At 38.0% G+C, this 15,807-nt stretch overlaps 1 protein-coding gene and 1 long non-coding RNA gene across 16 annotated transcripts in view; one reads left to right on the top strand and one right to left on the bottom strand.

Annotated features, from left to right (window-relative positions):
• LOC111331366 (uncharacterized) overlaps positions 1-3,372 on the top strand; it is a 55,027-nt gene extending 51,655 nt beyond the window's left edge. For 3 of the 12 annotated variants that reach the window (XR_015995582.1, XR_015995583.1, XR_015995584.1), the window contains 4 exons: positions 1,498-1,553; positions 1,968-2,025; positions 2,139-2,215; positions 2,837-3,372. Coding sequence is in view for 3 of the 12 variants with exons in the window: in XM_088745828.1 (XP_088601954.1) it covers positions 1,968-2,002 (35 nt within the window). In the remaining 9 variants the exon portion in view is untranslated. Of the gene's footprint in view, positions 1-1,497; positions 1,559-1,967 lie in introns of all 12 variants that reach the window. The other 9 variants (XR_015995567.1, XR_015995569.1, XR_015995580.1 and 6 more) reach the window with 6 other exon arrangements.
• LOC111331367 (uncharacterized) lies at positions 217-15,040 on the bottom strand. Of its 4 annotated transcripts, none has more exons than XR_015995604.1 (4): positions 14,789-15,040; positions 7,241-7,508; positions 3,435-5,742; positions 217-2,880 (listed from the first exon to the last, which is right to left on the bottom strand). It is a non-coding gene; the product is annotated as an uncharacterized LOC111331367 (long non-coding RNA). The 4 variants fall into 4 exon arrangements; XR_015995601.1 differs by having other exon boundaries at positions 7,405-7,508; positions 14,789-15,039; XR_015995608.1 differs by lacking the exon at positions 14,789-15,040 and adding an exon at positions 7,935-8,324.
• Positions 15,041-15,807: the final 767 nt, after the last annotated feature.

Genomic DNA, 15,807 nt, shown 5'->3' with positions numbered 1-15,807 from the left:
CCATAATATATGCTTATTGATTGAGTGGGAGGGCCGGACGGGAAAATATTTGCCTCGAGGTCATGGCGTGCCTCATGACCAAGCGCCAAATATTTTCCGTTCGGCCCTCCCACTCAGTCAGTGAGCATTTTATCGTATACAGGTGTTGAAAATTTTAACCTAAAAAGGACGCGAGAGAGGGGCACACGCAGCCACACGAACACACATAAAAAATCCTGGAATTACAACTTTTCCTTTTTATTTTCGAGTCAGACCAAGAAACTCCCAATTCCTTGAAAAACACGAACTTTTTTCTTATTACTGTTTTCCTGTAAGTTTTTGTAACAACAACTCACGTCAACCCATCCGGCCCTGCCATTTCTTTTAAAACTCAACAGTTAATTTTTTTTAGCAGTCACGTTTTCGAGCAGATCCTTTCCAGTTTAAACCCACAAAGCAGTCCACTCGATTTATTGCTTTTCCTTACCGCCAAGTTTAAGTGCGGAGTTAGACTTGAAATTTACAAGAAAAGTCTTCCAGTCTCTCTTTAGATATCAAACTTGTGCAGCGCTTCCGGGCGAGGACGCCGAACGGCTCTGATTCCATATTTAAGCATAAAAGGATCCGCGGTTTTCTTTATTGCATGATAACCTCCTGGGCCCAGCTGTTCAAAGGGCGGATAACGCTATCCAATGGCCTGGGATAAATCGCTCTCTAGCGGAAAGTGGTGATAGAAATTACTGCGCTATCCACCGGGTGGAGATTTATCCAGTGAATAGTGTTATCCGCCTTCGAACTGGCGGAGCCAGCTCGTTTGTAAACACTGTCGAAGAATTTGGGCGCTTCTACGTTCCATGCTTCTGGTAAAAGTTAATAGGTCTGTTGGTGTTGGGTCAGGGAACACCCTGCAGCTTTCATTTGGTTTAAAAGCTATTGGATCTTGTGTTGGTCACTGTTGGCCTTTGAATCTCTTTTGCCGTCTGGTTAGGGTTTAGTGGTATTATTCAAAGACTAAAATTTCCGAGAGGTGAATAATTTTTGTTTTAGGCCGGCTTCCGTATCGCGCCCCGGGGGACACAATTTTGGTTCCGCTTCACGTCATTGCTCGAGTCAGGGGAAATTTAAGAAAAACAATGTTCAAATATAGGCAAGAGTCAGGGAAATTCGGTTTGCGTTAGGAAGATAAACGTCAAGCTAGAGTAAAATCTCACTCCTCTTGTCTTGGCCTCTAAGCGACTTTTTCGATGTCTTTTAATTGAATCATTACATTTTCTCATTTATTTCTTTCCCCTGAACCTTTTCTTCAACACCTACTTCTCTTCACCAGTTTTATCAAGTGTTTGAAAAAGTTCTCTACTTTGTATTAGCAACTTTCATTTAAAACGCGTACGTTTCGTGTAAAAAACGTCTGTCTCGATACATCCTTTTTTTTCAAGGTTGACTTTTCTCTGAAAAGAGGACTTGTCCGGCGAGTGTCTGATAAGTGCTGTTTGTGAATTCTCGTTCATTTCTACACAGATTTCACGAAAAATGACAACCTCAGGAAAGAAACCAAGGATAAAGATAATCTTTTGGTATGGTAAGCGCAATTTAGGGCTGTCAGTTAGAAAGGTTTGCTAATTATTTGTAAAAGTTGTCCACCTTGTGGTACCAAAATCTTCTAATACGCATACGTATTACGACAGACGTTTGGTGAGAACAGGATTTCAATCCTGTTCAGAATATTCCAAATGTTTTAAAATGTGTGGAAAAATAATTCATCGATCTCTTGGTTTCTTGTGCGTGAAAAGCCACACGCAATGCATTTACCCATATTTTGTCAATTTTGTGTCTTTTTGGTCATGAGAAAGTAGAAATGTTTATTGTCTGTATTTATATTATCTATTTACCAATGGACATCTGCGATCTACGTTAAACCGTTGTGCGCCTCAAGAAAGAAAAAGGCAGCACTGATTAACTACGCTGCGCACTTTCTTTTCCTCTTTCAGGTACCACGAAGGTTCTAAGTTTAGAAAGGTCATGAAGACGAACAGAAACTTGTTTGAGGTAAGTACGCCTTGTTTTATTGCGTACTTGTTCGTTTCTTTCCTTTTTGGTGTGTGCAATGTGGTCTAATTGTTCAAAATTGTTCATTTAATCCTTCATTCTTCTGTTTCCAGATTACATAAAGCATGACTACTTCAAGAATCCAAACAAAGTGTCAAAGTCGACCGCCATCATTTCTGACCTCTTAGAGGTAATGTTTAAGTATTAAATTTTGAAAATTCTCTCTATCTTATGGTAACATCATCTTGTAATACGCATGTGTATTAAGACAGACGTTTGGTTAAACAAAAACGCATGCGTTTGAAATTAATTTTGTACCACAAGATAGACAATGTTTTAAAATACTAAAGAAATCTCTAGGAAAGTGGTGGGTGTGGTGGGGGCGGATGGATGGTGAAACGATCTCAAATTGTAATGTTGCTGTTTCGTAACAGTATGTTACAGTATGTTATGTTTCGTAACAGTATTAAAAGAAAACTGATTAAAGGGGGTAAGTTTCTAAAGAAACTGTGGTGCTGCGTCGGTGGGGGCAACAAGTTCAACAAGTTAATTTGAAGGGCTAACGCTGGAATCGTCAACTTTTAAACTCTTTACGGTGGCCATTTACAATGTCAACTTAGTTGATATAACCAAGTTACCTTGTATAAAGAGATCTTTGTCTCACAAGCTAGGTGACTTGTCAAGTGTTATGTGTGGTGTGTGATAGTGGACGGATCAAACCCCAATTTTTCATTTTATTCTCTGAATTGGGGTTCGAACCAATTTTGCTTTTTTTCCAAGATTTATATTTATCTCTGGTCTCATTCTTAAGGTGATCGTGTTCCTTGGTATCCAGCTTTGGGTTGTAGAAGAAACCTGCAAAACAGGGAAATTTGCATATCACAAGTTGTGTTTAGCACGTGGCTTTCTGAAGTGGCTCCCCAATTCTAAATGCTGTAAATCAAATTTTTTGTAATTATTGATAACATGAATACCAATTTCGGTGAATTTTAGTTTGCCCTTAATGCTTGCATTGCTTGTTGAGGAATTAAAAACGATAAAAGAAACTACCGTGTGCTCTATAATTTGCGTTTGACTAAAGCGGAAACCACGGCGGGATACTACCATTCCAAGCAGTTCACCAAAGCCAAACCTTGAGATCATTTTAAACCTTTATGTTGTTAAATTTTAGTTTGCCCTTAATTAGCGATAGGATTAACGTCTGAAGCTGCTCAGTACTAACATCATTCATTGAAGCAATTTTTTTATTATTGAGATCTGACCGAAAAACTGTTTGTTGAAGCAGTTTCAAGATTGAAAAAGATAAACGATTAAAAGTTAGTGGGCAGTGTCTTACTGTCAAACTCACCGACTGAATTGGTTTTTGTAAAATATAATAATGGACTAAGCAAGAAGTAGAGCTTTCTAACCTGTAAGCAGTATATCATCGTATCGTCTTGAAAGCTTCAATCCCGGTAGACATAAACTATTCCTCTTTAACTACAATCTTCAAATAAACCATTGTCTCACTGAAAAAGACAGTTTGAGCAAAACTGAATAGCGGGTGTAGACGTTTGCCAGATTGCTGCACCTGATACTGTATGTAAATTATTATGTACTATACATCTAAAACGAAAGAATTAAACTTAGAAATAAAGCAGAGCCCGAGTAAACTCCACGTTACTACCCTAGCAAACTTCTCCGACACCCTCTAAAGATGCTAGCTGATCATTCTATTATTTCCCCCCCCACACCCCCCGGAATAAACCAAGGAAAACAACCTTCCTCTTAGAGAGATCTTCAAAACCCTAAGCGAAACTACATCCGACGTGAAACGGGAGGAGACAAATAACGACGTGTAAACGGTTATCTTTGAAGAGTTTTGAGGAGTTTAGAGGCAATCAGGATTGACACCTTTCCTGGTTAGAGAAATAAAATAATAAAAAGCTTGTGATGAATGCTCGTCCAAAATACCATCATTAGACTTTGACTATGCGTGGTATGTCTTACTTCTGTGGTAGAACAATTATGACCGTGTAAATAAAGGTTGATCAACTATTGCATTAAGTTGTTCATGGTTTCTGGTTGTCCATTTATTGTACCGTTCGTTTCAAAGCTATGTTCACTCTTCAATCTATTTTTTCACCGTGATTCTTGTTTCCTTTGATATGTTTTATAACCTATTCATGAGATTGAAAATTGTTATCAAAAGAAATCAAGGGCGCGATCCATTCAACCAAAATTTCCGGAAATTTCGGTCTAAAACTGAATGGATCGGTTCGGTCCAACCGGAAAAGTTTCAAAAAAACTGGCCCACCTTTCGAGGTGGACCACTTTTCTCGGTTGGACCGGTCCGCTTGGCCCGGAAATTTTGGTTGAATGGATCGCGCCCAAGATAACCTATTTCATTTTTTTTTGTCAATGCGTGAGCGGTCGGTACCCTACAAATACTGCGATCAGATTGGTTCCAGGAGCGAGAGGTATGCTCCTATAGCGAGCGGTATATATCCGTAGCGCGATGAGTCGGCGAGAACATCCCTCGTTTCGTTGCAATTTTTTATAGATGAACTCGATGGTAACGGAATTTTTTGCGATTCACAAGCCCCGATGTGAAAAAGAAGAGCCCCTTGCTCCCACAAAGTTACCCATCTTGAAACTTTATGTAAGCAATGGAATCAAAACGTCTTATAGAGAATGTGGGAGTAGACAATTTTCCTCGCAAAAACACTTATTCATGACAACCTATGCACATTCCTAAACCGTTCTCGAATGCTGCATTTAGCTAACCCTATGATAAGTTATTTTGCATAATTCTGTAATCCTATTAATACCCCATCTACTGAAATCCCAACCCCTCCTTAAAAAATGCAGCCTAATGCACACACAGATTTACTCTGTGGTACCGAAAGTTGCTTAATACGGAATACAATTGCTTTGTTTTGAGTGCAGAAATGTATAATGATGAGGTTATATACATACACACATACTAAAAAGTGAGAACACACTGTGAAGTTGAACATCACAGGATAATCAGTAGGTCAGTTAAGATAAAAACCGAGTCTCTAAGTCAACCTGCTGATCAGACGACCAGCCAGTCAGCTGGCAAGCCAGCCAGTCAGACAGATAATTTGTACGTTAGTCAGTCGGTCAGTCAGCCAGCCAGCAGTCAGTAACCAAGTTATTCGGTCAATCAGTAGGCCAGTCAGCCAGCCAGCTAGCCAGCTAATGAGTCAGTCAGTCAGTCAGTCAGTCAGTGAGTCAGTCCGCTGGCCAGCCAACCAGCCAATCAGTCAGTAAGTCAGTTAGACAGACAATTTGTAAGTCAGTTAATCAGTCACTCCGCCAGCCAGCAGTCAGTAAGCAAGTTCATTGTAGTAAGCCTGCAAGCCATTCAGTAAACTAGCCAGGTGGTTAGTCGGTCAGTCCAGTCAGTAAGTTTCTCCCTCAGTCAAACAGCTAACCAGCGAGCTGGCAAGTTAGTCAGTCTCTCCATCAGTCAAACAGCCAGGCAGCCAGACAGCAAGTCAATCAATCAGTCAGACATCATATTGTAGTACATTATAATGAAACTAAATGACTTACATGAGCTCCATGGGGACATGCCTTATATCAATTCACATCTTGACTCAGTTTATCCATGCACAAGGAGAGGCACACACCAAAAACCATTTATCAATATGGGCAGTTATAAGCCATGGAGCCAAGTAGAGGTCTGAGCTTCACATATCAAAGTCCTCTCTTACATGTGTAATAAAAATATTTAATGACTTTTAATATATTATCTGAATTAGAATAAAAAATCCATGAGCCTCTTAATCAGTACTCAAATGATACTGTGAGGGGAGGGGAGGGGAGGAGATAAAAATGTGAGTGATTTCTACTCTGGATAATTCATCAAATAATGGTGAGCACCAAATAACTCAAGTTGGCAGCTCCACCTCTAACATGATAAAGATCCAAAAAATATCAAATGCAATACCAATAATGACCCAGAAAACTAGGGTCAGGAAATAGACAAGACCCACAAAAGAAAAAACTGAAAAGTCAAGGGCCCCCAAAACTTAAAACTTTGAAATAGCCACAAACCGAAAAGAATTAGGATCTGGAAAGTCTATTTCCCAACAAACTTGAGATCCATAGACCCTACAGACCTTCATATCCAAAAAGACTAACAACATTTTAAGACCCAAAAATTTTGAGACCAAACATCCAACAAGTAAAGACCTACAGTAAAAATCCTAAATTTAGTGTCCAAAATACTAATGTTGAAAAGTGCAAGACTTAAAAGGCTGAGACCAGCAAAACCTTCAATTAAAACACTTGTGATCTAAAAAACACAAGACCCATAGAAACCAGAAATCCAAAAAATTTGTAGCCTGGAAATGCCAAAGAGATGTTGCACTTATGACCTGGATTAAAAGACAGGACCTAAAATAGTAAAATCCCTGAAACTGCCTCCCGGTTAGTTCAATTGGTTAGAGCGCTGGATTGTGTTGTGTGGGAGGTCAAGGGTATGAGTCCTGGCCAAACCAATACTCATGGTCTTAAAATAAGTGAGGAGAATTTGCTACCTTCCTATATTCAAGAAATGGATGGATACTCTAGTCTTCTCGGATAAAGACGAATAGACTGTAGGCCCCATCTCCTGGCAGGGTTAGGGGTAAGAGACATTAATTTCCCACGCACGAGATAACTGTGTGGTGGAAGTCCTCCCCTGGGTGTGATGGGTAGGTGCTGGCCCTGAAAAGCCCCTCTGGGGAGTGGTCAATTAACCTATGTATGTATGTATGTATGTATGTATGTATGTATGTATGTATGTATGTATGTATGTATGTATGTATGTATGTATGTATGTATGTATGTATGTGTGTGTGTGTATTTATGTGTGTGTGTATGTATGTGTGTGTATCTATGTGTGTGTATGTATGTGTGTGTATGTATGTGTGTGTATGTATGTGTGTGTATGTATGTATGTATGTGTGTATGTGTGTGTGTGTAAGTGTATGTGTGTGTGTGTGTGTGTGTGTCTGTCTGTCTGTCTGTCTGTCTGTCTGTATGTATGTATGTATGTATGTATGTATGTATGTATGTATGTATGTATGTATGTATGTAAAGCAACAACCTGAGAAAACCCAAAAAACTAAAAAGCATAAATTTAGAAGTTTTGGAATAAAAAAGTCAACAAATTGAGTTCCATAGAAGCATACATTAGAAAAATTTAATGTGGCTCACTCACTTTAATGCCTCCCCAATTATGTGACTTCTTTAAAGAGGGTGGTGGGCCAACAGCTGGGTGAAAAAAACTCCGCTAGCATTTAGGATGACAACCCAGAGCCAGCTGTACCCAAATCCAAATATTTAAAATTTGATAGAATACCATTGTACCAAAAAATAAGTCACCTTTCATTTGCAGTGTTGTTGTCAGTCATCATCAATCTCTCAGTACTCTGCACCATCAATCCTGGGCTTGAGATATTCAACTGTCACACTCTCATCAATTGGATCTTAAATAAAGATACACTATTGAATTACTACTTGTAACATTCTTCCATAAAACAAAAGCTTCAATAACAACTACCCGACAAGACTGAGAGCATTACATATCTATTCTTCTAAAATAGCATGTTTAAACACAAAACATTGACCCTAGCTAAGTCTCAGGGCCAGACATTCTCATTCAGAGTCCAGTTTGCTGGCCAACTACTCCTACTGATTGTACACTATTTCATTATAGTTCTATCTCACATCCAGTAGATGAATCGCCATCTAGTAAATAGAGACATTAATTTTCTTCTGTGAACCCCACAGTACTTTGCTGGATAGTGATCATCTGGGATACTGCCCCATCCATCCTTCTAGCAGCTCAGATCTGATCTAAAACTTGGGTTAGGGCTTGGCATTATAGTATAACGGGAAATACTGGTCCTTACAGGAAAAAATCCACAATTGCTTCAATGAATACTTGCTGAGAATAACTATTTGAGTAGACATGTCCCTCCCTGTCAAATAGTACTGTTGACTTCAAAGAAAAGGATACACAAAGCTCAAATAATAAACTTCATTCTCTGGTTTAACATATGATTTTCTTTGCGGGCAATGAGCAAAATGTCTGCTTGTATTATTTTGTTAAACCATCTAATAAGTGATTTTTAAATCACTATGGTTTCACTTTTTATCATTTTGGTTTCTAGTTTTCAAACTAAGTCATACTACATTATCTGAGTACTGCATCAATTGCATAAGCTGTGCCCAAAAGATGTAAGAAACACAGGCAAAAACACTGACATGCTTTTACATGAGTGCATGACAAAAAGAACCTGGAACACAAAAAAGGTTGTTGCTGTAAAAGTCAACCATAAAGAAATCTAATAAAACCACAGTTTGGATCATTCAGAGTGGCCTTTTTGCTGCAACTCTTTCCATCTATATTTTTGCTATGTTCTACTGTGAACTACAGTATAGCCTTATGCACAGAAAATTTATCTCCTAAAGAACAAAAAAAAGTAACCCTTATGAAGTATCCAGTAGCTAAAAGTGCCACATCTTGTGTACTCATTCTGTCACAATTTTACATGAGTGCCATCAGTCTGAGGTATTCCTTAATAAAACTTTGCAGAGTCTTAAGAAAGAAAATGCCACCTTCTTCAAACTACAGGTACCGTATTTATTCATGTATAAGTTGACCCCCATTTTCAAGGTCAAAAATCGGATTTTTCATAATTTCCAGTAAAGAAAAATTCAGACTGATAGAAATTTCCCAAATGGCTGATCTCTTATTTCTGAGAATGTATTGAAAACACGGTGAATTTAAAAAAAAACTGCTGAGAAAAATGTAATCGTGTACTGTGAAGGTTAGTAGCACATGTTTACATTATTACCATGATTCATGATCTAAGTGTATACGAGCACTTCGATTTACTGGAGAAGTAATTCACCATATTTTGTAAATCGCTTTGCAAATCTTGATGCATTTAAGCAACCTTTTGAAAGGAGATTTAGTAGACCAAAGGAACACCGAAGAGCTTCGAAGGATCGCTTGATGAAAACACCACCATGTTGGTCCATGCACATAACAAATAAGACCACATGAGAAAACAGCATTTGTCTACAGCAAAGCTGTAAGGAAAAATGTCTGCTCTACAGATCAGAAGTTACAATTAATAGAAATCAGCCCCACTAGGTTTTTGTTTAAGCCATGTAAAATTTATTACTCCAAACTTTTTCGTCGATGAAGAATGTGCTGAAAACTGACAAAACTTGAACACAATTAGAACTGGTTTTGTGAACTCGGTTTTCCTAATGGACTTCAGGCAATTGTTATGCTAATTTCTTGGATTGCTTGGGTCAGGTCTTTGTCTATGATCCGTCTACAAGTCGAGGATGATTTTTTTGGCTGATTTTTTGGTCGTAAAGGGTCGACTTATACACAGATAAATACGACAAGTAACAAAAAAATAATTTTTACAATAGTCTCAAAAATGAGTAGAAACAACCATATTCTTAGAAAATCCTTCAGAGACTAAAAAAATCCTGAACCCTTTTAAAAGTACTGCCTACATCTTCAGAAAAAAAAAAAAAAACAGCGATACCTATAATTCCTGGGGGTTTAACCTCACTTCTGCAGCCTTTGGATGTCTCTTTCAATAAGTCCTTCAAGGATTGAGTAAAAAAACAATGGATGGATTGAATGGCTGATGGTACCCACGAATTTATGCCACCTGGTCGTATAAGGAAGCTATCAAAGGAACTGATGTGTAAATTATATTTTGAAATGTGGCATTATGAACAATTTACATGGTTCCAAAGACGATATGGTCTACAATTCAACCGAGGACAATAAAAATAATAGTGAATTGATTTTGACCAACTTTTTCAGTCAGACTCAGAGTCCAGTTTTGAAGGTTTTTTTGCATAGACACTCTTGCAAGGCTGTTTGTTATCATTTTCAACCGTTTTGTAATTAGTTACCAGTACATAAGTAATTTTCAAGTTCTTGTAACGTAAGTATTGTTATCTCAATACATAAATATTGAATTAACATGTTTTTCACTGTGAAAACTTTTTTTTATGAAAAATTTGGTCAAAAATTGGGGTGCATACTATGCATGGGTGCTTATCATATACAGGTAAATACAGTATACAAATTTAAATGAATTGAAGGTAAGCTTATCCTGGGATATTCAAAATAAAACAATTTCAGTATCGGTTGTGAACTACAGACTCCAGAAACTACACAACTGGATATCAGCATGAAACCCACTCTTGCTTTGCTAAATAAAAAGTTAGTTACAGTGCTTTCAATAAGATTTGAAATATTGAGCGTGACTTCAGCATGGTGACCGCAACTTGAGCGCGGTGAAATATACCTGGCGACTCACAACAGAATACCCGCTGGAGCTCTGGCGGGTGCCGGGTCTTATTGAAAGCACTGAGTTATCAACAAAAAATCAATATTATTGATAACAAATAAAAGATAAATTTTATTATGACTGCATAGCAATGTCCAGTAGCTTAGAAATGTGATTAAGATCAAATCTTCTTACAAGAATCATACAAATCATAAATTATTACCCTCCCATGGGTTTCATTAACGTTTTCAGCAGGAGGGCTACTGGTTTTCACAAGTGGACAAAACTTTTTGAACTGTGCTTCTTTATAAGATAAACTTTCCTCCAGATGGTCAAACCAGGTGGGCAAAACCATGCTCATAACCAGTCAATTCGCCCAGCACCCAGGTCCTTAATGAAACCCTTACTCTCTGAACCAGTAAAATTATAACCTTAATCAAAAGATCATCTCACACTGTACCAAAACACTCTTTACAATTCCTTTAGACCTCTCATGGCAACAGTCACTCATGGTTCAGCAGTTTTTTCAAACAAGTTAGGCAATAATACTTCCACAAACTTCTTAATCTACAGTAAATACTTTGCTGATTCATCCACTTTTGTGACTGTACCTCTATATGCACACAATCCACGTGTTTGCTACTGCAAGCATTTTACCATGAAAATTCTCTTGTTATAAATGTGAATTACCAAATTTAAGGTTCTGGCCTGATGCCTATACTGAATGTGTATTAAAAAATTTTTAAGACATGGCCACCCCCCTCATTCCTATAATACAATCTCCTTGGCAATAATCATCCTTTTCACCAAAATAGCATGAGTATAGTTGTTACAGTTTCACTCTCCATCGTGTTTCCAACTCTAAGACAGTAAAAGGTGTTGCAAAATAACCTTATCAGGCAGGCACAATCGTATGATAAGAACAATAATAATTAAAATGACAATTTCATTTCTACAATGCTATATAAAATTAAAAAATAATGGATATTTCATCATTTCTTGTTTTAAGATATTCCACCAATCTGCCAACCACAGTACCATCATTCTGTGGAATAACTCTAAGTATTGTATTTTGCACCTTGCTCACTTTGCAAATTTAGCGGCTCTTTTTGGTATGAGTTGCTGATTCAGACAGTAGAATGCTCTGTTTTTATAGCAAATGATTTTTCCTCAAAACTTCCATGACGTACAGATCACATCTATGTATTTCCGCAAAGAAAAGTCTTGATGCCCCAGTGGATGCCATTGTAAAATTGTTTACAAATTTATCATCTTTTGTGGTGTCATGACCAGATCTAAAAATATTATATCTTGGGACAGAATTTGCTGATTTAAACAGTAAAATGCTCTCTCTTCAAAGACAAAATTTTCCTGTAAGTTTCATGATGTACTAATCACACCTATTAAGATACAGCGTGTTTCTGTGAGGAAAAGTTTTGTCCTAATAGCATGCAATCCTGAAATTATTGTGAGATGTTCAGTGTCTCCTGCTGTGTGTCTTTTGTAGTGCCACAGCAAGAACTGAAAACATAACAGGCTCATGGTTACATGCCAGAAATCACAAAAGGAGAGGACTCGACTGTATATTAAGTGCGAATGTCAAACTACTAAGATACTCCAAAACAAACAATAAGTAGCACCAAGAAACGTCAGGTCAGAATGGGTCAAGATCGGAATAGTCCATTTTACAGTTGTGGGCTTAGTGGCCAAGCCTTCAAACAGGAGTGAGGCTAAGGGTGACCCTGTTATGATAGAGACCTGTATCTAGTTAGCATGATAACAAAGTAATTTGCATTTGAAAAGCAACAACATCTCTATCATAACAAGGTCACCCTAAGCCTCACCCTTGTTCAAAGGCTTGGCCACCAAGCTCACAACTGTAAAAAGGACTTTCCTATTGTTGCACTCAATCATCTCAATGACCTACCAGACTTTGCATCCTATAAGAGGCAGTATCCACAAAAATCATGATAATGTAAAAATTTCTAAACATATTGCTAAAAAGATGAGTCTTTACACACACACAACACTGTAAAAGTGATTTGAAGACACTGACCGATAGACCAGTTAAAAAAATCTAAAGGTTAGATAACCTAGGTGCAGCAACTAAGAAAGCCCTGTTACCATAAGTTTGCACGGGTGTAACTCTTTAAGAATTCTAAAAGATACAACTAGAGGGCATGTTAGGGACCAGTAGATGATTACTAAGTGCGAGTGTTAGGTTATTTAATCCTTTGCATGTAAGCTCCATAGGGAGAAGGTGTAAGTCCATCAAAATCAAACCTATGTAAAAACCTGTAGGCTTTTTAGTAACAAACCACAGTACAGTTTTCTCTAATGCACAGAAGCTCTAGGATCAGCTACTTTGCTAAACCAATGAGTGGCAAATTACATTTGTTTAAGTGCCCCTGAGATGAAAATTGACCATTTTATTTTGGCCTAAATTGTTTACACAATGTTGAATTGGGTCAAAATAAGACCCTTTTTGCCATTAAAAACTCCAAACAAACCTTCGATGACCAATTTTTACCGCTTCAAAGTCGTCCAAAAATCGTCCGCCATTAGTGAAAACATGTTCTAGCCGAGCCCGCAATTGTACAGCAGAAAACGTTATCATGACGTCAAAGGCTCAACAAACTTCTGCTTTGCTTTGTCACAACTCTCTTTGTTCACTGCCCAGAGAATCACACATATTACTTTTTTGAGAACTGTTTCGTTGTCAGTCGTGAAATGTCGACTTTGTCTGACGATGAATTGTCCCAGAAATCATCTGAAGCTTCTGTGGATAGTTTTGCGCCGACAAACAATGAATTTTTGCCATGCGAATAAAGATAAACACAAAATAGCACAGACTCCCAATGTGGATTTTGTGGTCCCATCGCTTTATCACCTTTGAACTGTATTTTTGCTTGTTGTAAGAGATTTTCCTTTTTTCTACGCTCTGTGTCTTAGGCTGTCTGTTCTGATATTAAAGCCACCTTTTTTTAGAGTCAGAGCACACAATTATATTTTTCATCTCTTTTGTATAAAAGTAAGCTCTTTGAGGTCATAAATCTCAATCCTTAATTTGGCTATTTTATCATTCTTATTTACAATGTTCGCTGAGTACTTTCCTTTGTGGAAGGTATTCTGCCAGAGAGTTGTTAAAGGTGGATATTGATCAGCTCACATGTAAAGGTGACAAAACCCATGGAGGTTCATAGACTTTGCTTTCGTTGAGTTTGCACTGAGGACGGTTTTTCTTTTCCCTTCTCTTGAACGGTAGGCTCTGAACCTGACAGAATTCTTCCCCTAGATCCATCAAAATACACAGATCTCTCAAAACAGTCCTCCGAGAGGTGTTCGGAGTAGATCACAAATATTTCTGCAGGATTGAAGTTTACTCGGTGAGTTCACACAAATCACATCCATTTTTCCTGCTCTGATCTATTTACAAGGCTCCAATGCAGAGAAATACCTGCAGCATGAACTGCACGATTACTTCAGCTTTGAATTACGCATCGATGCCTCGTCATTTTTGTTTAGTTTTTGTAAGAATAGAGTAAAGCACTCTGTTAGGTTTGCTTGACATTTTGCCATATGAGATTTTCATGTTGAGCCTTTGATGTCACTTCCTCTGAGTCCTGTGATCAACTTCCTGAACATGATCAAATAATGGCGGGCGCGAAATCGTGAATTTAATGACCCAAAAAAAGATATTTCTGGTGCTCGGTCTAGACTGAAATTTGGCAGAGTAGGTGAAGGAGACACTCTGAACACAAAAATGAAAAAAAAATGATGTACGAAAATTTTGATCTGAGGGGGACTTTAAATGACAAGTAACTCTTTAAAATATACCAGAGTAAGATCAAATGTAAGTCTAATAGGTAGAGATGATATCCATACCATTACATTAAGCTAAAATCATAGGTAAGAATTCAAAGTATTCTCCACTTTCTGTGTTGGCAAGTTTACATGGGTGTAACTTCCATGAAGCCACCAATACAAAGTAACCTTCTCAAGACCTCTTTTCCAAGATTTCAGTTGCCAAACTTGGGGTGCAGTTCATCTTCAAGTGGAGCTTAACTGCCAGTGTTTAGTCAATAACTGTCTTATTCCTATCAATATCTAAGATTACATAATTGTACTCTCTGGCTGAAGTAGTCTCAGTACTATAAAATGTCTTATATGCTGACGGAAACATCTCATCGAGACGATTCATTGCAATAGTGTTCATTCAATTGTGAAGCTGCCACTTTTTTCAAAGGGCTCCTATAATAACAACAACAACACTACGTATCCAGAGGTACCCAGACTTAAATATTCAAATTTGCAGCACTAATCCTTCACAAAATATCGGAATAATTCACCAATTTTAAGCATACTAAGCTGATAACATTAGACAGATAAAAAAAAAGGAAATTTTTTTTACTTTTTTTTAAGATTTTTCTGCCTACCTCTTGCTGGCAACTTGACATCTGGCAAGCACCTGGGAAACATGGTCTCCACATTTTGAAGCCTCTCTTCCTTCCATCTTATTTCTTTATATCAGTAAGCGATGTAAAAAGCTTCTGAGAAGCTGAGGGGCTCTTAAGCTTCGAGCCTTGTGTCAAAGAAAGCTGTCATTTCACTGCAGTTCTCACAATATCCACCGCCACGTCCCGCCATGTTGGATTCAACCAGTTTATTACCCAGCTCTCCTCCCTAACGAGGGAACGCGCAAGTTTCTCGAACAACAGTGAGCGAAAACGCGGGAAATTGCAGATACTGCGCGGAAACACGTAAGGTTTTTTTTAGCACTTTCGAGGAAGAGGCTCCTGTCTGACATGTTAAGTAGGGAGAATTTCCATCAATTATCATTTAACATCTTTTAACACATGAGTACTTGTTCAGGACAGGCAAGGAATAAGGTTCAACGTTCAAAGTGTCAAAGTCCGGAATATTCGTTTATTTTTAGATCCAAGCAGAAATAATTTTTTGAGAATTCCATTTTGTATTAGCGGCAAACTCAACGGAAGGAAATGAATAACAAACAAACCCACGTAGCAGTGTTTTTTCCGTTTCCTTTCTGCCAAGCGGGAACTGAGCGACACCCGCTTGGCTGAAAAGAAAATGAAAAGATCGCTTTGTAGGCCATTTTGAAACCAAACAAAACTGCGAAAAATATCTCTAGGCACGATTGCAAATTAAAACGATATTGGTATTGTTTTTGTTTGTTTTGCTTCATTTCATTTCCTTTTTTTTTTTTTCCAGCTGCGACGGAGTACTCTCCCTCAGGGAGAGAGTAGTGAGAATGAGGTGAAGTCGGCGGCGAAAAACACGTAAAGTCTTTCAGTCCGAGAAGGTTAAGATTGATTTCAGTGGTTTTAACGAGGGGCAATTATTTTGAAAGAAGATGAGCGTGAGAAGCTATTCAAGTTGCATGAAAGATGGCTTCAACTACCGGAGATAAACATGTAAGCCAGATAAAAACATC

This window comes from Stylophora pistillata, chromosome 1, assembly GCF_964205215.1.
Source record: "Stylophora pistillata chromosome 1, jaStyPist1.2, whole genome shotgun sequence".
NCBI classification, from domain to species: domain Eukaryota; kingdom Metazoa; phylum Cnidaria; class Anthozoa; order Scleractinia; family Pocilloporidae; genus Stylophora; species Stylophora pistillata.
Note: the sequence above shows the minus strand (reverse complement) of the source record. Positions and strands in the feature narration are given on the sequence as shown.